Source organism: Equus przewalskii, chromosome 13 (genome assembly GCF_037783145.1).
Source record: "Equus przewalskii isolate Varuska chromosome 13, EquPr2, whole genome shotgun sequence".
Taxonomy (NCBI): domain Eukaryota; kingdom Metazoa; phylum Chordata; class Mammalia; order Perissodactyla; family Equidae; genus Equus; species Equus przewalskii.
This window is the reverse complement of record NC_091843.1, coordinates 2,192,704-2,215,439: the sequence shown is the minus strand read 5'-3', so window position 1 is coordinate 2,215,439 and position 22,736 is coordinate 2,192,704. Positions and strand designations below refer to the sequence as shown.

The window sequence follows — 22,736 nt, the reverse complement described above, 5'->3', positions numbered from 1 at the left end:
TGGACTTGAGAGGAATGAGGGACCTTTGCTTGTCAGATGCAAAACTTACCTCCGTCCATTAGCTCAGGCTCATTATTTGTGTTATTCTTCCTTGTCTTTGCTGACTTTTTGTCTATTTAATCCAACACTAAGTGGAAAAAATGGCCGAAATCTCCCCAAATGATGATAGATTTGTCAGCTTCTCCCTTTTTCTAACAAAGTTCACAGCCAATGTGTGGAGGCTGCTCTGTTGAGGGAGCTGCTCTGTCATCTGGGGAAATGAACCCGTCTCATCAGACGATGCCCTGGCCTTCCCTGGCAAGGCCGGGCGCCTGCTGCGCTGGGACCCACACACAGACAGCGGCTTGCCTTTGGCCCCCTGATGTTTCTGTCCCCCTTCTCTTTCCCCTTTACACTTCGATCATGCCTCTGGTGACGGCACATGGTTGGATTCTAGATTTGGGTTTTGTTTGGTTTATCTACTATGATAACATCTCTTTGAACTCATGAGTTTAATCCATTTACATTTACTCTCACTATTGATCAATTCGGCCTTGTCTCTCCCATCTTAATCTATTCTTTCAATTTTCCTCATTTTTTGGTTTCCCTTTTCTCCTTTCTAACCTTTCTGATAAACAATGGCATCCCCTTTCTCTAACGCATCCTCTCCTGGCTGTGCTGGCAGCCTGGCCCCAGCTGCAGCCCACGGACATGTGTCCACTGGTGGACACACAGACATGACTCCACACCAGTTCCAATCTGCATATCAGCACCAGTCCCGTCTCCACAGGCCTCTCACGGCTGTTACTTTCTCTTTGGGGATGGGGGTGGGGGTGGAGGTTTGTGTTGCTGTTTCTCAGAATCCACGTTTCCCAGTTTGGAGCTTCTCCAGAGTTGGTTGGCACCCCTGTCAACAAGCCATCTTGGGGGAAGCTCAAGTGCCTCTTCGGTGTCAACACTGAGCTCATTTCCGGAGCGTGGAGGAGGCCACCCCTTCAAAGGAAGCACGTGCTGGATTGTTTTCTAACCACAGTCTCCACTGTCCTCCACTGTGTTACACACCTGGGCTTCACGAATGCACGTTGCTCCCTGTTGCAGGCACGTGAGATGCAGCCCCTGTCATGGAGAGACACGGGCGCCCAGCACGCTGACCCCAGGCCCACCTCCATATCAGGACAGGAGCAGGTGTGTGAGATGCAGCTGTGCCCTGATCCCAGCCCCAGCAGGGCCTTCCTTCTGCCACTGGGCACTACTTCAGTTTCTAGCGGTAGTAATATTGGTACAATTCAGTGTTAGTATTATTTTATGTCGACATCAGCGGGCACCCAATGCTCCCAGGCAGAGGCTCCCTGGGACCACACACCCTCCCTTGCAGTCCTTCTGAGGACTGGCCCAGAAAGTGTAGGTAACAGGGCCTTAAACTAAATGTTTTCTGAAGAAATGAATAAGGCCCCTTTATCCCCTTTTCTGGAGGTGACCTAGAACCAATTAGAAGTGGCCATGGTCATAGAAAAGTCAGGAGAAGGAGCCAGGAGGCTGGTCCACTGCCCCTGCCCGGTCTGAAGAGTGGTCAGTGGCACAGGCGTGCGGTTCTGGAAGATGCAGCACGGCCCGGCAGAGCTGCGGGGCAGAGAAGGACCTCAGACACCCAGTGAGGGATGAGATGGAGCCAGCATGGCCATGAAGGGAGAAAACCAGTCAACACGCCCACATGGGTGAACCGTGGGCCTGCACACTAGCAAGATAGGTTATTTTAAAAGAGCAAGGGTAAAGCCAGGCCCAAAAGGCCACAGATTGTGTGATTCCCTTTATATGAAGTGTCTAGAACATGCAGACCCGTAGAGACAGGAGGTAGATTAATGGTTGCCAGTGGCTGGGGAGACAGGGAATGGGGAGTGACTGCTGGTGGGTACGGGGTTTCTGTCTGGGGGGATGAAAATATTCTGGAACTAATTGGTACCGATGGTTGTACAACACTGTGAATATTCTAAAAACCAGTACATCTAAAAACCATATACATTTTTAAGTGGTTAAAATGGTGGATCTTATATGAATTATAAGTCAAAAAAAAAGAAAAAAAAGGCCAGTGGCAGCAATTCAAATGCTTATAGGAGCCCAGGGGAGGCAGAAATCAGTGATGCCAGCTGAGGGTTGCAAATTAAGCCCTTCAGAATACTCCCTAAGCCACGAGGTCACCAACACTCTCCCCCTCCCTGGAGCGCCCTCTCTGCCTGGCTGTCCTTCGTCAGCTTGTGATAGCACCAGAGTCGCAGAGAAATCCTTTGGCTAAAAGAAAGACTACAGGGCACAATGATGAAGGGTCCCGAGCCCCAAACTCTGGGCCAGAGAATCACTGGATATGGTGGGGACTGGAAAAGGAGAGCATGTCCCCTACCCAGGGCCCCTGGGCACATATCCACTGGGACCCCGAGGGAGAGTAGTGCAGTCCCGGTGCTGTCAGGGGTCCTGATTTCTCAGGGGAAGCTGGAAGTCTTCTTACATGTTAGCTCCATTCGTTTGAGTTGTTTTTCAACACCATGTGAGAAAAACACCATGTCATGGTGTCCAACAAGGCCCGTGGCGGCAGCCCTCCGCTTCCACCAGCTCTGGAAGACCCCCGGGGCCAGGCGGGCTCCCATGAGAGCTTCCACCCCCCATCTTTCAGGACTGCCCAGACCACCGTCTCCAGGTGGTAGAGCAGGCAAAGTCGATGACCCCTCCGGGGTGCCCTCAGGCCCTCACTGCCCCCTCTACTTCAGGAGCCATTGCCCTGTGCTGTGCCTGCTTCTCACATCTGACCTGGCAAGGCAAGAGAGCAAATGGGTCGGTCCACGACTGTCCCACCCTGAGCCCACCTGAGCCCGGCACGGGACAGCAGCCCAGCAGCTGTCTGCCGAATAAATGCAGGTGGGCAGCAGCTGGGGGCAGGAGCTGGAGGTGGGCTGGCACACAAACCCCAGGAGTTCTTTAAGGAAGCCTTTCTCTTCCCCATCACCTGGGCCCAGCAGCCCGCAGAAGAGTGAAGGGGCAGCTTCAGTGCCTGTGGGCCATGTCCCCTCAGAGGGACAGTGCAGGTGCTGGGATGGGAGAAGTCACGGAGACCCCAGGTGGGGCTTTCCCCTCCGCTAACGACAACACGTTATTCCTTAGCATGCGCCAGGCCCACACTGGGCTCTTCACAGGTTTGATGGAGTCTAATCCACCCCATAGCCCTACCAAGTACAAACCCCTTTTCTCCATTTTTCTGATGAGGAAACAGGCACAGAGAGGTGGAAGCAGAAGCCAGGATTTAAACCAGGTAGCAGAAGCTCAGAGTCTTTGCTTTGAGCCAGCGTGACCTGCCCTCATCCCCGGAGCCCGGGGGCAGCCACTCGGCCTTGAGGCCTGGCGAGAGCAGCCCTGCTCTGATGAGCTTCCTGGAGCTCACCTTCCCAGAGCAATGGTCAGCTGCCCATGCCCTGGGCCTCTCCAGGGTGTCAGCAGCACTTGTCATTGTTTGTCCCCTTGTCTGCCTCTCCCTCCACCCAGACCTCCTCGGGGCAGAGACCAGATCATGCATGCTCAATGCCCAGCACAGGGCCAGCTCAGGGGCACTTGCAAACACCAGCTGGATGGATGGATGGATGGATGGAGGAATGGATGGAGGGATGGAGGGAGGGATGGAGGGATGGATAGATGGATGGAGGGATGGATGGACAGAGGGATGGACGGAGGGATGGATGGAGGAATGGATGGAGGGATAGATGGATGGAGGGATGGAGGGATGGATGGAGGGATGGATGGAGGAATGGATGGAGGGATGGATGGATGGAGGGATGGAGGGATGGATGGAGGGATGGATAGATGGATGGATGGATGGAGGGATGGATGGAAGGAGGGATGGAGGGATGGAGGGATGGATGGAGGGAGGGATAGATGGATGGAGGGATGGAGGGATGGAGGGATGGATAGATGGATGGATGGATGGAGGGATGGATGGAAGGATGGATGGAGGGATGGAGGGATGGATGGAGGGAGGGATGGAGGGATGGATGGAGGGAGGGATGGATGGAGAGAGGGATGGAGGGAGGTATAAGTGAGTGAGTAAATGAATGAATGGATGAGTGAATCAATAAATGAGTGAGTGAATGAATGAGTGAATGAATGAATGGATGGACGAGTGAACAAATGGACTCTGACACTGGAAAGTGAATCCTTCGTGTCCATGGCAACTGAGTCAGGCAACAAAGTCAGGGACAGGGTGGTGGCAGTGCTGTTTCTAGGCATTTTAGGGGCGAAATTGGTCAGGCTTGTCCACAGATCAGCTCTGGAGGTGAGAAAGGAGCTGAAGATAACAGCCCAGGACATCTTCCCTCGGGGATCAGTAATGCCCAGACCAGTCACTGAAGCAGGGCAGAAGGAGCCCATCAGGGAGGAGGAGATTCAAACTTGAATTCAGCTAGTATGCACCCAGTCTACACCAGGCCTGAAGGCCCCTCTCTCCCTGAATTTGGGATCCACTGTAACTCAGAGCAACCAGGCAGGCCACCTCCAGAGCCTGAGGAGGGAGTAGGGGGACTGCTCCGCGGCTCAGAATCGGGCCTTGGATTTGGGCCTGGGGGTGTGTGACCCGAGACCAGAGCACCACGGCCCTCCCAGTGAAAACTTCCAGGAGGGAGTCTGGGCTGTGGGCCTGAAGCTGGGGAGGGGGCAGAGCTGGGGCAGCCTCTGCACCTGAGAGTGGTCTGGATTTAGACCAGCTTATCCCCCATCTCACCGCTGTCCCTCCACTGTGAGGTCAGACCCTTCCCACTGTGCGCCTCAGGATTCCCCTACCTCTATCCTCTCTCCTGAGAGCCAGTCGGGGCCTGGCTCAGAAGGGAATCGGCAAAGCCCTGAGGCAGGGCCGCCTCCCAAAACCATGGGACTGGGGTCCACCCCAGCTCCTTTCAAGGGGCAGCAGGTGGGAGAACCACCGTGTTCCCCCGGAGTTGGCCCTTGGCCGCTGCTGGAGCCACACATGATGTAAACACTGACTACACAGAGGCCAGACTCTCTCTCTCCTGTCATCGGCATTCACAGGGAGCAGGTGGCTCTGCAGGAGCAGGTGTGGGGCCAGGCTGCCAGGGCCTGGGTGCAGAGTGCAACCATGGAAGGCGTGGGCACACTCACCCTCCACCCGCCAGGCCACCAGCCCCAGCGAGCCCCTTTGCACAGACACTGCCAGCCTGAGAACTGGCTCCTATCCCACCAGCCAATCTGGCGGGCCCTGGGGGCTGCCTGCACCCCCACACGTAAGCTTTGGCAAGTCACCCAGCAGCTCCCCTTGCAGTGCTCTCCCTGAGCACTGTGGAAAGTGCTCTCTGAGCCTGCCCTTCCCCCAGAAGACTTGGACGGTCTTGTTCTGCCCTCAGAGGACTGCAGCCCTGGGCCCCTTCAGTGAGAGCACACCTACCTCTCACCCAGGCAAGCAGCCAGCTCGGCCCAGGGCACAGTGAGCCCCTAGGTCGCAGCTTGTCTGCTCTTGTGACCCCTCGCTAGAGCCATATGTGCCAAAAGGGGAAGTGTCCTGGGACCCACTGACAAGGACCACAGTTGTCAGGGCCGCCCATGGAGCTCTACGAGCCTGAGGCCACCACCAAGGCCCGGGGAGTACTTCCAAGGCTCGTCCAGAGACAGGCCAGACACTGGTGTCCTGGCACTCAGGCCAGGGAAACTCTTCAGGGTCCCACGGTTCATTCCATGAAGATGTTGATGTGTCTGTTCTGTGCACATGTGTGCGCGCATACATGTGTGCGCATACATGCACGTGTGTGCACACGAGTGCATGAGAGAGACAGAATGAGTTTGTGTTTGTGTAACTATCCTCCAGAGGTCATCTTTGTTCTGGAGCCTTTCTCCATTGCCTCCTAGGGCAGGCGAGGACGGAGTGAGTGGGTGGGCCAGAAGGGAAACAGTGGGGACAGGGGCTGCGCGCCCCGCCTGGAAGAAACCTGGCGCCCCACTTAGTACTGCCCGCAGGAGCAGGCCCAGGAGCACCAGGCCTTCTGATCTGAGAAACTGAAAATCGAGATTTTAATGCTAAGCCTCCTGACTTCCAAGTGTGTACTCACAGTTCTGAAGACACGGCATGCGTCAAATAAAACGTGTGGGGGTGACAGCGGCGACAGAGCCCATGAGCTGCCGGCTGAGGCTTGGCTCCAGCCCAAAGCCCCCAACGTCACAAACAGGGAAAAGGAGAACAGGCCAGAGCAGGACTGGCAAACCAGGGCCATGCTGAGACCCTGGCCCCCTCACCCCCCACCCCCAGGCCACCACAGTCCTTGGGGAGCACCCACACATTCTAGGCACCAAGGACCAAGAGAGGGGACTCAAGGCCTGGCCCCTGAGGTCTGTCACCAAGGGCCCAAGCTGAATTTACTGAGGTGGGTCAAGGTGGGTCCTGCAGGGCTGGCCTCTTCTAGGCGTGTGAAGACCCTATGCCCCTCCCAGTCCAAGGTCCCAGGGCAAGGACAAGCCCCCTTCTGTCCTACTGTTGACAAAGGCCAAGAATCTAAGTAGATCCTGGGATGTCACCCAGAACAAAGGAGCTCGGTCATCTGATCAGAATCTTCCTACACCTACACTTGACCATTTGCTCCCCAGGTTGCAGGGACTCCAAGGACAGATGAGCTGAAGCAGAGCCTCAGGCCCCTGGAACTTGAGTCCAGAAGAGACAATCACAGGGTCTGTCCACCCCAGAGCTGTCCAGCCCGGCAAGTGGGGTGGGGCCGCCCAGTGCTTTGTGGGCAGAGGGCACCTCCTGGAGCCTGAGGGCTGATCCCACCACAGGGCCACCCTGCCCAGGCTCTGTCTGGAGGCCTGGAGGGAGCACCCTCTTCCCGCTAGTGCTCTGCAGATTGGCATCCCCACTGCCTCCAAGAAAACCCATGACTGCAGAGCTCCACTCACAGAGTTGGAGCTGCTGGAAAGGTCTCTTGCGACATTTCCCAGATGAAATAAAGATCCCTCTCAAGTGACTTTCGCCTCCAAGGCAGCGCCGGCCACACAGAGAGCTGTGTGGAATGCCGTGGCCTCGGGTGCCCAGCCACTGGAGTCACCCCGTGACCCCTCGCCCCTGCCGCCAAAGGCCTGCTTGGCCCACACACAGTGTTTGAAAATTCTGAATTAGCTGCCAACATTTGAAAACGAAGAGGTTTTACATAAAATCGCAATTTCCTGCTTCCCTTGAGAAATCGGAAGCTCTCCTGCAGCTGTCCCACGCTGGCCTGCACCGCATCCACGTGGGCATCCGAGACGCCAGCAGAGATGGGCCCTCTGTGGACACCTGACTCCCAAGCTCTGGGCAAGGTTGCAAGGACATGAGCTCTTGTCTTTGGGGGCTCTGACCTGTCGGGGGCTCCCTGTCGCTGCCCATCCAGCTCTGTGCCTCTTGAGTCTGGCCACTGGGCACAGGCCCCCAAGCCTTCTGCATATGCTTCAGCCTGCAGTTGCCCCCAACTGTGGCTCTGGGTTTGGTGGGTGGGGTTGAGCAGGCCATCACTCCCCTGTCCCTAACTTGAGCCCCCTGGGCCTTTCAACCCCAACGACCTGTACTGAGCCGCAGTCAACTCGACCCCAAGTCCCACTCCCCACAGTTCACTGGGGGCTCACCCCTGTGGTCTGGTAATCTCAGGGTGGACCTTGGTCCTTCGCCCTGTGGGACATCACCTGGCCAGACTGGCCTGGTGCCCCAGCTCTTTGTTCTCCTGACTCCATCACCTGCCCAGCCCACTTGTCCCCAAGGACAGTCTCCCCCAGCCCACGGCAGCTGAGCTGTAAGGTCAGGGCGGAGCCGGGAGGCTGAGTCTGTCTGGTTCCCTAGGGTCCTGGAGCTGGCCCAGTGCCGGGCCCTGCTTGGGCCATCAATAAATATCTGTTGAATGAATTAAGTAAACAAGGGATATGGTTTCCATGGGGCACTTTATGTTCAGAGACAGAGCTTGGTGAATGGGAGGCAGTGCGTGCCGCCTTCCCCTGCGCAGTGTCCTGCTGCCCCAGCACAGCTCCCCATGTCACCAGTCAAGGCCCACGACCACTGGACAGCCCAGGGGCCTGTGGCCCCAGCAACATCCCACCTGCAGAAACCCAAAAGTCACAGCCAGGAGTGTAAAAGCAGCTGCCACAATAAACGTGGGCTCCGGCGGTGAGCCTCAGATGCCTGCCAGGAGCCTCTTCTCCAGGAACAAGGACCGTGTGGCCAGGCTTCCTGGGCAGCTGCACTCATTCTTCCTTTCCATGGATGTTTAAGCACCAACTGTGTGCCAGGCACTCCCCCAATGCCGGGAATTCCACGGCAAGCAGAGGGCTCTCCCCACGGCCAGTGTGCTGAGTGAGCCGAGACATGTCCTCGCCCCCGCACCAGCCCTGTTTCTGCATCCAGTCAGTGGACAGCCAGCCTTCGGGTGGGCTCTAAGATAGCTGGGCCTCTCAGCCCAGGTTCTGGGGTGGATGAGAGGCGCTGCACGGGCCAGCAGCCTGGGTCCAGCCTGCTCCTCCCTGCCGCACGCGGGTCAATGGCCTGGCTTCAACTGCAGCTCTGCAACTTACCAGCTGGGCAACCGTTGGTGCCTTGGTTTCCTCATCTGTAATGTGGGCACAATGACAGCACCACTGAAGCCCAGGGCTGGTGACAAGAATCCACAAGATGACGTGCCTCCAGCGCTCTGGAGAACGCCACACATGTGAGCGCCCGACCAAGGCGGGCATCTCCTCTCCCTGGCTCATTGCGGCCCCCACGGCAGTGCTCCTGGGCTTCGCTTCGCTGCCTGCTTGCAGGCTGCCCAGCACATTAAATGACACGTGGATGCAGAGTGCCCGTCCTCACGCAGGTCCTCCACCAAAGCGCGTGTCCCCCGACCAGCGACACAGCTCCAGGGCAGGTGAATCACCTGCAGGCTGGGCCACAGAAAGACCGGCTTTTGTGCAACGAAAACTAACAAGACTGAGAAGGAGAAAGGAACTACAGCCTGGGGAGCAGGGTTGTAGCAAGCACAACAGAAAGTCGATATCTAAACAGACGAAGGGCTTATCCTGATATAGAAGACCCCGGGGGGAGGAACCAGCAAAGGACTTAAACGAGAAGAGGAGACAGACACAGTCATCAGACGCAGGCAGAGCATCCCTCCTCCCCGGCAGCCAAAGAGGCACAAGTTACAGCCCAGGGCAGCCCTGCCTCAGCGCGGGGCCAGCAGCCCGTCAGCCGGTAAAGGCCCGGGCTGGGGGGATTCGGAGACCTGGAGCCTCCATGGGAAACCGGTCTGGCTCTGCCCCCAGAACCGTGAGTCTGTCGTGTGCTTGGCTCCATAATTATTTCAGTCACTGGGCAAGTACTCCCTGCCGGCTGCTAAGGGCCAGGGCTTGAGGGCGTCTGGGCTGGTTCCGGCCCGCGGCCCACAGGGTCAGCAATAGGCACCCATTCACAGGAAAAGAACGCAAGCCCCTGCCAGGAGGTCCCCAAACCCAAGTTCCAAGAGAGGTTGCACTAGGGGCAGGGCTGTTACCACCATCCGGGCAGTGGCTGTGCAAGCAGCTGACCAGCACTGCCTCTGGCCCAGCTGGGTAGACAGCAGGCTTCTGCCCAGAAGGCCTCGGAAGCAGGCACACAGCCCACCATGCCTGCTCTCACAAACTTCCATCCACCCTGCCAGGTCTGGGCCCTCCCCAAAGTGACAGACTGGGGAAGCGGGACCTGGCCTGCCAAAGAGGCAAGGGCACATGAATGTCCACAGGGACCCTGGACCTCACACCATGCCCAGCCACCCTGGCCCACAGAGCAGGGCCTCTGTCTCCGAGGCAAGAGGAGCTGCAAGCACACCCCAGAGCCCGCCTGCCTGGGAGGCCGCCCCACGAGTCTGGAAGCCAAATGGGATCAGCGGGATCCCCACCTCAGTCTGAGGCACAACCACCTGCCATCCTCCAGGTTGCTCGGGCCTCTCCTTGATCCCGTCCCTCACACCCATGTGCTGTGAGCTCTACCTGCAAACACATCCTGAACCCATCTACTGGGCCATCTGTCATCGGAAACCAGGACCACCCAGGCCCCTCACAGGCCTCCCTGCTCCCACTATCACCACTGAGAGCCCTCCCAAGGCTCCCCATCGCCTGGAGAATAAGACCCTGGTCTTACCCCGGCCCCCTACCTGGTACTCCCTGGGCTACAAGCACAAGGCCTTCTCTCTGCACCCCGGTCACACGGGGATGACCCCCCCTCAGTGGGTGCCGAGTGTTCCTGTATCCCTCTGTCTGGGGCCGTCTCCTGGGGCTGGGCCTTCCTGCCGGCCAGGGTCATCTCACCCAGCAGGAGTGGCTCCCCGGCTTGCCCACCCTCTCTCTCTCCCCTTCTTCCAATTTTTCTTAGTTCTCGGATTTACCCTTCTCTGCAGCACCTGCTCACTGTGTCTCCTGCTGGCCGGTGAGCTCTGGAAGAACAGGGGCTTCATCCAGCTCATTCCCTGCCAAATCCCCAGCACCTGATCCAGCCCCAGACACAAGGTGGGTGTGCAGTAAGAACGCGTTGAATGAATGAATGAGTGAACGAAAGAATGAAGATGCTGCTCATGGCCTGTGTGCCATCTCAGGAGGACAGTAGTTATTCTTATTAATCCTGCCATGACAAGGGAGAATCACCAGGCACCTGGTCCCTTCCTAGCCCAAATCAGCGCCATCGACCTCCCCGTGCAGGCCCAGCTCCCAGGCCATCCCCACCACCAGGTCCTGGTCCTGCTTCCTCTGAATCCTGAGCCATCATGCAAGCTCTCACCAGAGCCCCGACTCATCCCAAGTGTGCGCCTTCATCCTGCCTGGACTCCTGTGGGAGATGCTCCAGCTGGACTCCCCACCAGGCTCTCCCCTCAGCCCCAGGCGCATTCCGAGGCCGTGCCCAGGGTCGCGGTGAAGCCACACCCAGGACTGGGCCCAGGCCAATGGGGACAAGGTGAAGGCTCTGGGACAGACACCCCCACTCAAGAATCCAGCCCAAGTTCCAAATGTGTGTGTGCACGTGTGTGTGTGCAAGAGAGAGGGTGAGACTGAGGGACAGAAAAATTAAGCCTGAGGGTGGGAGGGAGAGAGGCAGACACCAACATTCCCACCTCAGCGCACGACCTTTCCCAGCTCAGACTTCCTTCAGGGCCAAGTGCACAGCACGGTTTGGTATTAACTTCAAAGAGAAATGGGTCAAGGAAAACTAGAAATTTTTATAGAAAACACTTCAGGCTTGGAGCTCGCTGAAGTGTTTGCCAACCTGCGGAGAATTCTGAGAGGAAATGGGGCCTGTGGTCAGAGGTCTCCAACTGGGACAGGTTGGACCTCAGGCCCAAATCCAGCTTCTGCTTCTGGGTAAGAGCCTTCCATCCTCTTCGGACATGGCTCTAGTTGTCTCTGCAGCCCCATCCCTCTGACGCTGAGTCTCATCGGCCCCTTTGCCTCCCTCAGAGACCTCTGCAAGGAACCCCTGTGGTACGTCCGTCCCTCTGTCCCCCATCGTGTAGACGCAGGAAGCCATGTCTCTTTCACAATTGTCCCATAGGGGTACCCGGGGTGTGGAGGAGGTTTCATCAGGATCCCCAAGGGTATTCAGGCCCAGCACCTCCTGCCCCTCGCAGGCCTGCAGGCACATCTGAAGCACAAACGCCACAGACACAGTAAGTGGTCCCTGGAGACATCACATATCTCCCAGAAACATTCTAGTCGGCTGTACTGGGGACCATGTAGAGCCCACAGGCCGTGTGACAACCAGGCACGTTACTCCTGCCAGTTAGACTCCAGACACCCGGAGCAGAGCACGGCTGCGCCGGGCTGCACGTTATCTGAAGTGGGGCGTGCTTACAGTGTGCAGCAGGAAGCTCTATGGGGGACATTCACAACAGAAATCCAAGGAAAGGAAAGGAAGAACATCAGTTAATTATGTCTGTGGAAGACACAGCCTTGGAGAAGGGGTGGCGAGGGTGGAGAGGATGCACGAGCCAGAATCGTAATGACGCGCAGCAGCAAGCATGCAGCAGGGCCGGCGGAGGGCGAGACGAGGATTTGCTTATCTATTCCCACAGTTCCTGTGACCTCACACCCATCCCACAGGTGAGGAAACTGAGACCCTGTGGGCTTGGGTAAGCTGCCCAGGCAGGCACCCTCAACTCAGACCGTTCCCCAGCCCCATGCTGGGAGCAGGTGCTGACGTGCCTAGAACCACTGCCTGTCTCTGAGAATTGACCCTTTGTCCGACTTGGAGCTGCAGCCAGGCCAGAGCCAAGCCGCTGTCCCCAGGTCACATTCGTCATCTGTTCATCTCTGCCTGTTCTTTGCTATGCTCCAGCAAAGAGCTGGGTACTTCCCGGGCCATGTTCACTGGCCAGCTCTACCCCTGAACCAGAGCCTGCACAGAGGTGGGAAGAGAGAGGAAGGGGGAGGGCAAGCCTGAGACATGGGGATCTGGAAATTTAAGTCTGAGGAGAGGAGCTGAGGACACGGGCTGTCTGCGCCAGCCAGGCAGAGCACTAGTCACAGACTTCATCGAGGGGGGCACACCTAGCATCATCTCTGCCTTCCTGGCCCACCCGGCAGGGCTTCTGAGCTGCAGACCCCAGGCAGAAAGTGCCCCAGCTCTACCAACAGCTCTATAGCGCTCTCCTAAGTCTGACCCCAGACAACTCCAGGCCTCGAAGAATATGCAGCCTAGGCTGCCCAGCGCCCACGCCGCCCACCCTTCCTGGCATGAGGCCACGTCACCACACTGGCATCTCCCACAGCTGTCCAGGGGGCCAGCCGCAGAGCGGTGGGAGCATGGAGACCTCTGCCAAGGATGCGCTCAGCTCTGAAACATGCCTCCCAGAGCCGGGCCGGTCATCTCGGGTTTCACAATCAGAGCTTCTTCTTGGGTTTCCTCTGGTCCCCAAGCCGCAGGCACAGCCCAGGGGAAGAATGAGGAGGAGGAACTGGGAGGCCCAGGAGTCAAGCCCAAGGTGCCCAGACTTTCAGCTGGAACTCGGTGAGCTGGCAACAGCCTACTGGGCAGGGCCCAGGGGCAAGCCCCAAGGAGAGGCCCCAAGTCACCACCTGAGAGTGCTCAGCTACACTCTAGAGCTCTGGCGAATGGCTTAAGAAGTGCCTGGGTTGGGGACACAGGGACCCAGGCCCCAGCACTGGAACTCTGGCCAGGCCTGGGGCTCAGGGTGCAAAGCCTGCCAAGGGCCTCTCTCCCCTTCCACCAGGGTCTCAGGCTCCAACACTCAGACATGGTGTCAGCTGAACCACGGCCCCCAGGATGCCCACATCCTAATCCTCAGAACCTATGAGTGTCGTCTTATATGGCTAAAAGAACTCTGCAGGTGTGATTAAGGACCCTGAAATGGGAAGAGTCTCCTGGATTATCCCAGTGGGCCGAATGTAATCACAAGTGTCCTTATAAGAGAAGCAGAGGGAGTCGGACACAGAAGAGGAAAAGGCGCTGTGAGCAGGGAGACAGAGACGGGAGTGATGCGGCCCGAGCCAAGGGATGCGGGTGGCCACCAGAAGCTGGGAGAGTGAGGAAGTGACTGCCCTAGAGCCTCCGCAAGGAACCAGCCCTGCCGACACCTGGATTTTAGCCCCTTAAGATCTATGTTGGGTTTCTGACCTCCAAAACTGTAAGAGAATAAATCTGGGTTGTTTTAAGCCACTAAGTTTATGGTAACTTGTTACAGTGGCAACAGGAAACCCAGACAGACGTCAGTGGCTGCAGGCGAACCCTCCTGCTCACTTCCAGCAGGTCAGTGCCCCCCACCCCTGGCTCCTCACCCCCCAGCCCACCAGGCTCCCCGGCTGGGCCCTCTCCCCCAGGACTCATGCCAAAAGCGGAGCCTTGCGCGCTTCCCACCCCTGGCCAGTCCCGACAGGGCTCCAGTCTCCCAGTGCACATCGCTGCTCTGGCCTCCCTGCCCCTAGCCTGGACCAGAGTGAGCTAGCCAAAACAGAACTGTCAGGCCCCCACCCTCCCGGGGCTGCCCGCTGCCTGCCCTGGAACATTCGAGGCTGCGGCCCCGGAGAGCACCCAGCATTCGTTCTGCCCTCAGCTCCTGCCCTGTGCACCTTCTCTCTGGAGGTGGGCCCTTTGGCTCCTGGGCAGCCTGGAAAACGCCTGTATGGCTCAAGGCAAGGACGGGACAGAGGCACAGAGGGTCAGGAGGGGACTCTGGGCGGCCAAGCTGGGCTGCGCTGCATCCCGCACCCTCCCCGCGGCTTTCGTCGGCCGGCAGGCAGGGCACTCCTCTGCCCGCCAGGGAGGACGAGCGGCCTGACAGCGCCCAAGGCTTGGCACCAGCTGCTTCCAAGAAGGAGGCCGCTGGGTCACAGGCACTGAGCCGTCCGACCGCTCTTCCTTCAGCCAGAGCCGCGTGTGAGGCGCAGCCCCACAGGCCGCGGCCGGAGTCTGGGCCCGCAGCAGCTCACAGCCCCTCCATCCAGGGCCGCGCCGGGCTGCAGGCGCCCACAGGAGCAGCCCGTGAGGAGCGCCCAGGACGCTTCCGCCTGTGCATCTCATAAGCACAGGGGGCCGACGAGAGCCCTGTTTTATTTGGCCCATTGGTGCTTTTCAGAAACTTGAAGGAGCATTTTAAAATCAGGAGAGTTCACACCAAAGTTCTTATTCTAAGGACCATTGATGTTAAGAGGACGGCTGCCCCAGGCCCACACACCGACCAGGTCGCAGTCAGGGGGTCAAGGGAGCGAGCCAAGGATGGGCTGCCCTTTGTGAAGGAGTCATCTCTGCCCTCTGCCCACCATGAGGCCAGGGCTGGGTGCTACGTGCCACTGTGCTTGCGTGGTTTTCCTTTTAGCTGAGAAGGCCGCTCTGCGTCCACGATTGTATCAAAGCAGGGAAGTGGAAGCCAGGCCAAGGGTGGGGTGATCCTCCCTCACGCTCTGCCGCCATCCTCGTTGGCCCTGCCTGCCAGGTCCATAGGCCTCTGAGTCTGCAGCCCTGGTCTAGGCAGGCCAGGACTTCCTGCAAACGGCACTGCGTGCCTGACAGAGACCACGTGCCCAGGGGGACCCTGTGGGGACCTGCTCAGAATCCCAACTTCAGGCCCCCTTGGTGCTAAGAGCAAGGCTGGCTTCTCCATGCACACAGTCTTGGGGTCAGCCCAGCCGCGGTGTGGCCCAGCCTCTCCAGGCCCCACAGTCTGGCTGAGACTGGACGGGAGTCCAGCAGAGGCAGAAGAAAGGCAAGGGGCCTGCCTGGCTGTGCCCGAGCCCCGTCCCCCAAGGAGGGGGGGATGCCTGCAGCAGTGTTCCTCACGGACAGGCGCCCGCTCGCTACACGGCCCGCCTCCTCCAGGAGGGCTGGTTCACTTCCCGCTTAGGCTGACTGATGGCCCTAAAGATACCTGGGGCCTGTGAATGTTACCTTAGACGCAAAAAAGGATTGTGCAGACGTGATTAGATTACAGATTTTGAGACAAGGGCGATCACCCTGGATTATCAAGGCGGGCCCTAAATGTGACCACACGCATCCTCATACAGGAGGGAGGAAGGAAGATTAAACCACACAGAAGAGGAGGCGGCGATGTGAGCACAGAGGCAGTCTGGGGTGACACGCCAAAGTAGGCCAGCAGCCACCAGAAGTGGGAGAGGCAAGGAACGGATCCCCTGCCCCCGCCCCGAGGCCCAGGAAGGAGCACAGTCCTGCCGACACCTTGACTTCAGCCCAGTGATGCTGGTCTCAGACTTCTGCCCTCTAGAAGTGGGAGGGAACAAACTCCTGTTTTAAGCCACCGGGTTGGCGGTAACGTGTCGTAGCAGCCTGAGACTCAGCGAGGAGTGACCTGCCAGGATCACCCAGGGCAAGCGCCGAGCAGGGCTTCCGGCCAGGCTAGGGCTCCTCATTGTGCACCCACAGGCCCTGGCTCCTCCTCAACAACCCCAGACAGGGTTGACAGATGGCAGCCAGGGCAGGGCTCAGGCACAGGCCCAGAACTCACAGTGAGGCCCTGTCCACATATGTGTACAAGTGCAAACACACATGCACGCACACAAGTGCAAACACAGACATGCACACACACGTGTGCAAACACCAGAGAGGCCAACGTCACACAGCACCCTCAACATACTGCTCCTGGGTGCAGGGCTGGCTCTGGGGAGGACAGAGAACGGGACTAGGGGTGCCAGGGAAAGGCCCAGCCCAGAGGTGGCCTGGAGACACCCCAACTGCCTCTCCTCAAATGGCTGCCCTGGCACCCCAGCCTCGGAGCTCTGCCCTCCGACCGGCAGGGCTCCCAGGCCCAGCAGAGCTCAGCAGAGACGCTTCTGCAATACCCGCAAGGTCAGTGAGGAGAGAAGAGGTCCTCCCTTGTCTCCCCCAACCCCTTGCCCCCCCTCATACCCTCCTCCAGTGCCTGAGGGCGACACTGTTATGCACTACGCCGCCCAGTGTACACACCCTGGCCTGAGTCCTAGAACACACACAAAAACCTTCATCTTCCAACCATTTTGCCGGGCAGCCTGCAATCCAGCAACTGACCTCAGATGATGGAGACTCTTAGTGACAACAATGCTCTGAGGCTCCGTGAGTCCCCGAGAACACACCAAGAAGCCTGTTGGCCGATGGGGGAAAACAGGGCAATGGGTCTCAATGCCCTAGAGGAGCCACGTGGGATGCGCACCGCCCCGCCACCCCCACACCTAGGCAATCTCCCAGACCAGGAGCCTGGGACAGATGTCTGCCCTTCCTCAGAGGGCCCATCATATCCACTGCCCATCAACAAATGGCCAGGGGGCTTCAAAGCCACTTCTGGAAGCTGCCGTGCAGGAGCAGGAGGAAGCCTCCAGTCAGAACCTCCTGCCAGCTTCTGCCAGAGCACACTGATACGCCAGGGTTCCCATCAGAACTCACCAGAAGAAAAGGTCCCCTGGCTTGCGTGCACGCACACACCCGCACACACACACACACTCTGAAAACCTTTGACAGAGGTCCTGGGGTTATGAGCCCAGTGGCCCATGTCCTCTTGCAGGAAAGAGAAGAAAACACACATGCAGCCCAGGACACTGCTTGTCCTCGCCTCCCAGCCACCGCTGAGGGCCCGGCAAGCCCAGGCTGATGGAGAGCTGACCATCTGAGGTCACTGTGGGCCCTCAGCCCAGCCCGGGCTTAAAACGTGTCTGGACCCCCTCCAGCCAGTGATTGGGCCTCAGCCCTGGCCGAGCGGGAACACTCAGGCGCATCCAGGGAGAAATGTGCTCTGCAGAGCAATCACCCACACAGGGTCATGCTGACACTGGGCAGGAAGGTCAGGGAAAGGGCACTTGGCCCCAGACCCCGGGGCCTGTGGCTGGACCCACCACCCACAGCCCACAGCCTGGAGCCTACACACCCACAGCTGGGGCCGAGGCCAAGGGCCCAGCCTAGGACAGGCTCCCCTCCCCGACCCCCAGGGCAGCCTCAGCCCCTGACCCACCAGTTGACCTTACCCAGAATCTTCTAGGGCCAGTGGCTTCTGGGCTTATTCTGAGTTTGACATTCCTTTCCTGCGTTCTGAGTTCCAGACTCTCACTGAAGATACATGGATGGCGGATGGGGGGTAGATTGGAGAGAAGATGCCAAAAGACCAACAGAAGCCCAGAAAATAAGGCAAGGCCGCCAGCCATGGGGAAGGGCTGCCATGTTCAGGAGACAGGCACCACCTGGAATCTGGGACTGCAGACACAGCCCAGGGCACCAGCAGTCCCTCTGTGCAGGCTCCATCTCACTCCACCTGAGCAGGGCCCTCGGGACCATCCTGACTCTTCCAGCCAGCCCAGAAGCACCAGCCCAAAGCCCGAAGTGGCAGGTCCTCAGCTCTCTGAGTCACAGGCATTTACAACCCCACTGGACAGATGAGAAGGCAGAGGCCAGAGGCCCAAACTTGCCAAAGGGCAGCCAGCCAGCAAGGAGCAAGGCCAGGGCCATGATCTCTGGTCTGGGGCACTTTCCCTGCCCAGTTTCATTCCTGCCCCCACCCAAGGGGTCACTCTGCATTCCTCCCACTGCAGAGAAGCCCAAGGTGGAGAAAGAGGTGGGAGGGGCTGAGGCTGCCAGCAGCCCAGGCGACACGATCCATCACCCGGGAAGAAGCGGCTGCCGGAAGTATTGATCTGCTCTGGAGAGCACAGGCCTCCTGATGGAATGATTCCTCTGCAAAGGTATCTGACACTGCTCCTTGAAATTAGCATGGTGCCCTGCCAGGCTGCACCCAATTTATCTGTCAAGCTGAGAAGTCAGAGACCTAAAATAAATGAGCCAGGGCTGCTTGGGGTGATGGCAGTGTCTCAGCAAATCACGGCATGGCTGGGCTGGCCCAGGGGGCCTCCAGGGCTCCCCGTAGATATGCAGATGAGCCTGACCCAAGTCCAGGCCTCCATTCCCTGCCTGCTGGCCCCCTGCCAGGGCTGTTGGCAGCCAGGGGTCTAGGACAGGAGGGTGAGGGCTAAGCTGCCCCGCAAGAGTTAGGTGCAATCAAGGCAGCCTCATCCACACCCTGGAGCCCTGGGGACCGTGAGACTTGCTAGGACCACGGTCAGAGCCCAACCTGGCCTTGCTGCAACCTGGGACACAAGATCTCAAGAAGGCTGGGGAGGTGCGGGCTGTGAGTAGGCCTGGCCTCCTGGAGGCCCCGAGAGGCTGCAGCCAGGACTGACACCATGCCCACCCAGCAGTGCCTTCCACGCTGCTGGGCCCAGAATCAGAGTCTGATTCTAAGCTGAAAAAGACAAAGTGACATGAGTCTGTGTGCGGGCGCCGAGGCTGCCAGGAGCACCTCTGGGGTCTCTCTTCCCTCCATTCCCGGCAGGACCTTTCTCTGGGAGCAGCCAAGGAGGGCTGTTACCATTGCAGGGCAAGCAGGCAGCACAGAGACAGAGGAGAGAGACTGTCTGCAAGCAGCAGACATCCTCTTCAGAAGCACAGACTAGAGACACGGGGCTGGGTCTCAGGCTAGGGTGCAGGCTTGGTCTGGGCCACCCTGCTCCCTGACACTTGTTGGCCTTTAGGCAGCAGAAGGTGGACCCTCAGGCAGCCCTCACTGCCCACTATGGAGGCCCTGGACCTGCAGGCTTGTGGCCCATGTGCACCAGAAGAGAAGCCCTCAGCCCGGCAGCCCTGTATCCCCACCGTGTAGTGCAGTCAGCAAGGGCAGGGCTCAGCATCAGCCTGGGACTAGGCCTGCAGAAGGGGTGCCTGGTCCCCCAGGGGACAGCCAGGGCTCACCACGCAGCCCGCCCACCTACAGCAGCCTTACCTGTGTCCAGGGCCTGTGGCCCCCCCAGAGGAGGGGACCTGGGGGTGGGTGGCCGGCGGTACACCACATGCACGCGGCCCTGCTCAGCCTCCTTTGCCACCAGCCCCTTCTCCAGGGGCTCAATGAAGAACTCCTCCTCCTCCATACGGATCAGGCCAGCCTGCAGAGCAAAGAGAAGATGGTTCAAATTCCCAGCGCACAGCAGCCCAAGGAGATAGAGCAGTGAGCAGGGACCAGAGCGCAGAGCCTCCCACCTGGCTAAGCAGGGCCCTGCTGACCCTGCCCAGCCCCCAGCGAGGTGCTAGGTTTGAACCCCAGACCGGGGAGGGCATGGACAGTTGGCCCTAGAGGCCCCATCTGCCTAGAACCTCCAGGTCCTGTCGCTGAGGCCAGGGCCACTGGACAGTGGTGAGCCCTGTCTGGGGAAGGGGTTCTGCCTGGGTCATGCCCAGCCCAACCCCCAAGTCTCCCCACCTGAGTTTGTAAGACCAACTGTCAAGGACAGCCTGAAGGAATTCCAGTGCAATGACGGGCCTGTGCGGCCCCGGGAGGACACTAAGACGCACCAAATATGGACCAGTGCAGCCCACCCTAAGCCAAAAGTCCAAAAGAAAGGTCAAAACTGTCAGCCAGGGGCTGAACCTGCTTACAAACACGTTCAGCTGGACCCACATGATATGTTTAAAATTCTGAACCCAACGCTCAAAATGATGAGGTTTCATGTTTCAAAAATGGAATTCCAGTTTTCCTTGGGAAACACAGGCTCTGACCACACTGCAGTGGATGCCATGGATGGAGCATGTGCCTCTGTGCCTGGCCATGGTCCCCACTGCCCCCAGTGTCTACACCTTCATCCATGTCAGTCCCAGGCGCAGCCTCTCCAGGACTGCGCCACTGCCTCCCCTCAGTCCAGTCACAGCCCTGCTTGCTGCAAAGCCCCTGCTGGACTCCCATCTCTGTAGAGATTCGGGCTGCCCTGTACTCCGGCAGTTAAGGCTCTCAGCTGGCCATTGCCCTTCCTGCCCCCAGCTCACACACCTCATACCAGTCACTGGGACGGCCCCATCCTTCCAATCCAGTGAGCACTGGCCTCCTGGCTCCTGAACCCACCAGGCCCTCAGCTTAGGAGGCCCTGCTCCTGGCCCCACCTCAGCCATCTAGTAAATTCTTCCTTCAGTGCCTGACTCAGACAACCCCTAACTGCCACCCCGCCCCCTGCAGGCAGATGGCCCTGCCCTCCCCCTGGCTATCCTGCTGTCATGTCCCGCCCAGCTCCCACACCTTTGAATTTTTGGTCCATTATCCATAAACTAATGGTCTCACACTGGGAGCCCCTACCGTGTCCAACCTGCAGATAGATTTCCTTTAGATCATATACTTACGATCCACTCAGGGTTTGTCTGCTTATCTTTTAAACCAATTTATTGAGGTATGACTGACATGTAAAAAGCTGTACATGTTTAATGTATACAACTTGATATGTTTGGGGTAAGTAAACACTCATGAGACGATCACCACCATCAAGGCCATACACATATCCATCACCTCCCAACGTTTCCTCCCACCTCCTTTATTATCATTTTTTTGGTGGTAAAAACACTACCCACTTAGGAAATTTTAAGTATACAGTATTGTTGGCTTTAGCTACTATGCTGTACAATAGATCTCCAGAACTTATTCATCTTACACAACTAAAATTTTGTCCCTTTTGACCATCGCCTCCCATTTCCCCCTCCCCTCAGCCTCTGGGCAACCACCAGTCTGCTCTCTGCTTCTGTGCGTTTGACTATTTTAGATTCCACATATAAGTGAGATCATACAGTATTTGTCTTTCTGTGTCTGGCTTATTTCACTTAGCAGAATGTCCTCCAGTTTCATCCATAGTGTCACAAATGGCAAGAGTTCCTTCTTTATAAAGTCTGAATAATATTCCATTGTACATATGTACCACATTTCCTTACCAATTTGTCATCCATAGATGGACATTTAGGTTGCTTCCATGTCTGGTGTGAAAAATGCTTCAGTGAACATGGGGGCACACATGTCTCTTCAAGATAGTAATTTCATTCCCTTCAAATACAGATCCGGAAGTAGAATTGCTGGATCAAACAGTAGGTTCTATTTTTTATTTTTTGAGGAACCTCCATACTGTTGTCCATAGTGGCTGCACCAACAGTGCGCAAGGTTCCCTTTTCTCCACATCCTTGCCAACACTTGTTCTCTCTCATCTTTTTGATGATAGCTATTCTAACAGATGTGAGGTGATATCTCATTGTGGTTTTCATTTGCATTTCCCTGATAATTAGTGATGTTGAGCATCTTTTCATGTACCTCTGGTGTCTTCTCTGGAAAAATATTTAGGTTCTTTCCTGATTTTTTAATCATAGTGATTTGTTCTTGTTTTTGTTTTTTTTGCTGTTGAGTTGCATGAGTTCCTTACACATTTTGGCTTTAATCCCTTATCTGATACACGGTTTTCAAACATTTTCTCCCATTCCATAGGTTGCCTTTTCATTCTGATTATTTCTTTTGCTGTGCGGAAGCTTTTTAGTTTGGTGTAGTCCCGCCTGTCCATTTTTGCTTTTGTTGCTTGTGCTTTTGATGTGATATCCAAAAAATCATTGCCAAGACCAACGCCAAAAAGCTTTCCCCTATGTTTTCTTCTAGGACTTTTACAGTTTCAGGTCTTATGTTCAAGTGTAACCCATTTCAAGTTAATTTTTGTGAGTGGTGTAGGATGGCTCCAATTTTATCCTTTTGCACAGGAATATCCAGTTTTCTCAACATCATTTAATGAAGAGACTATCCTTTCCTGTTGAACATTCTTAGCTCCCTTGTCAAATATAAGTTGACCAAATATATTCATGGGTTTATTTCTGGGCCCTCAATTCTGTTTCACTGGTCTGGCTGTTTTCGTGTCAGTAACATACTGTTTCGATTACTATAGCTTTGTAATACAGCTGGAAATTGGCAAGTGTGATGCCTCCAGCTCTGTTCTTTCTTAAGACTGCTGTAGCTCTTCAAGGTCTTTTATGGTTCCATAAGAATTTTTGGATTGTTTTTTCTATTGGAACTTGGAATTTTGATAAGGATTGCATTGAATCTATAGATAGCTTTGAGTAACATGAACATTTTAACAATATTACCTCCTCTGACCCATGAACATAATATATCTTTCCATTTATTTGTATCTTCAATTTCTTTCATAAATGTCTTATAGTTTTCAGTGTATAGATCTTTCACTTCCTTGGATAGACTTATTCCTAAGTATTCTAGTATTTTAGATGCTATTGAAAATGAGATTGTTTTATTTTGTTTTCAGATAGTTCATTGTTAACATATAGAAACACAACTGATTTTTGTATGTTGATTTTATATCCTGAAACTACTGAATTTGTTGCCAGTTCTAGCAATATTTTGGTGGAGTCTTTCAGACCTTCTATATACAATATTGTGTCACCAGCAAACAAACAATTTTACTTCTTCCTTTCCAAT

The 22,736-nt window shown here is 56.6% G+C and overlaps 1 protein-coding gene across 2 annotated transcripts in view; it reads right to left on the bottom strand.

The window, feature by feature from the left end:
* Window positions 1–22,736, bottom strand: part of ADAMTS2 (ADAM metallopeptidase with thrombospondin type 1 motif 2) — a 217,700-nt gene that overhangs the window by 132,952 nt on the left and 62,012 nt on the right. For both annotated transcript variants that reach the window (XM_070568963.1, XM_070568964.1), the window contains one exon: window positions 19,242–19,401. In XM_070568963.1, coding sequence (XP_070425064.1) covers window positions 19,242–19,401 — 160 coding nt within the window. The remainder of the gene's footprint in view (window positions 1–19,241; window positions 19,402–22,736) is intronic.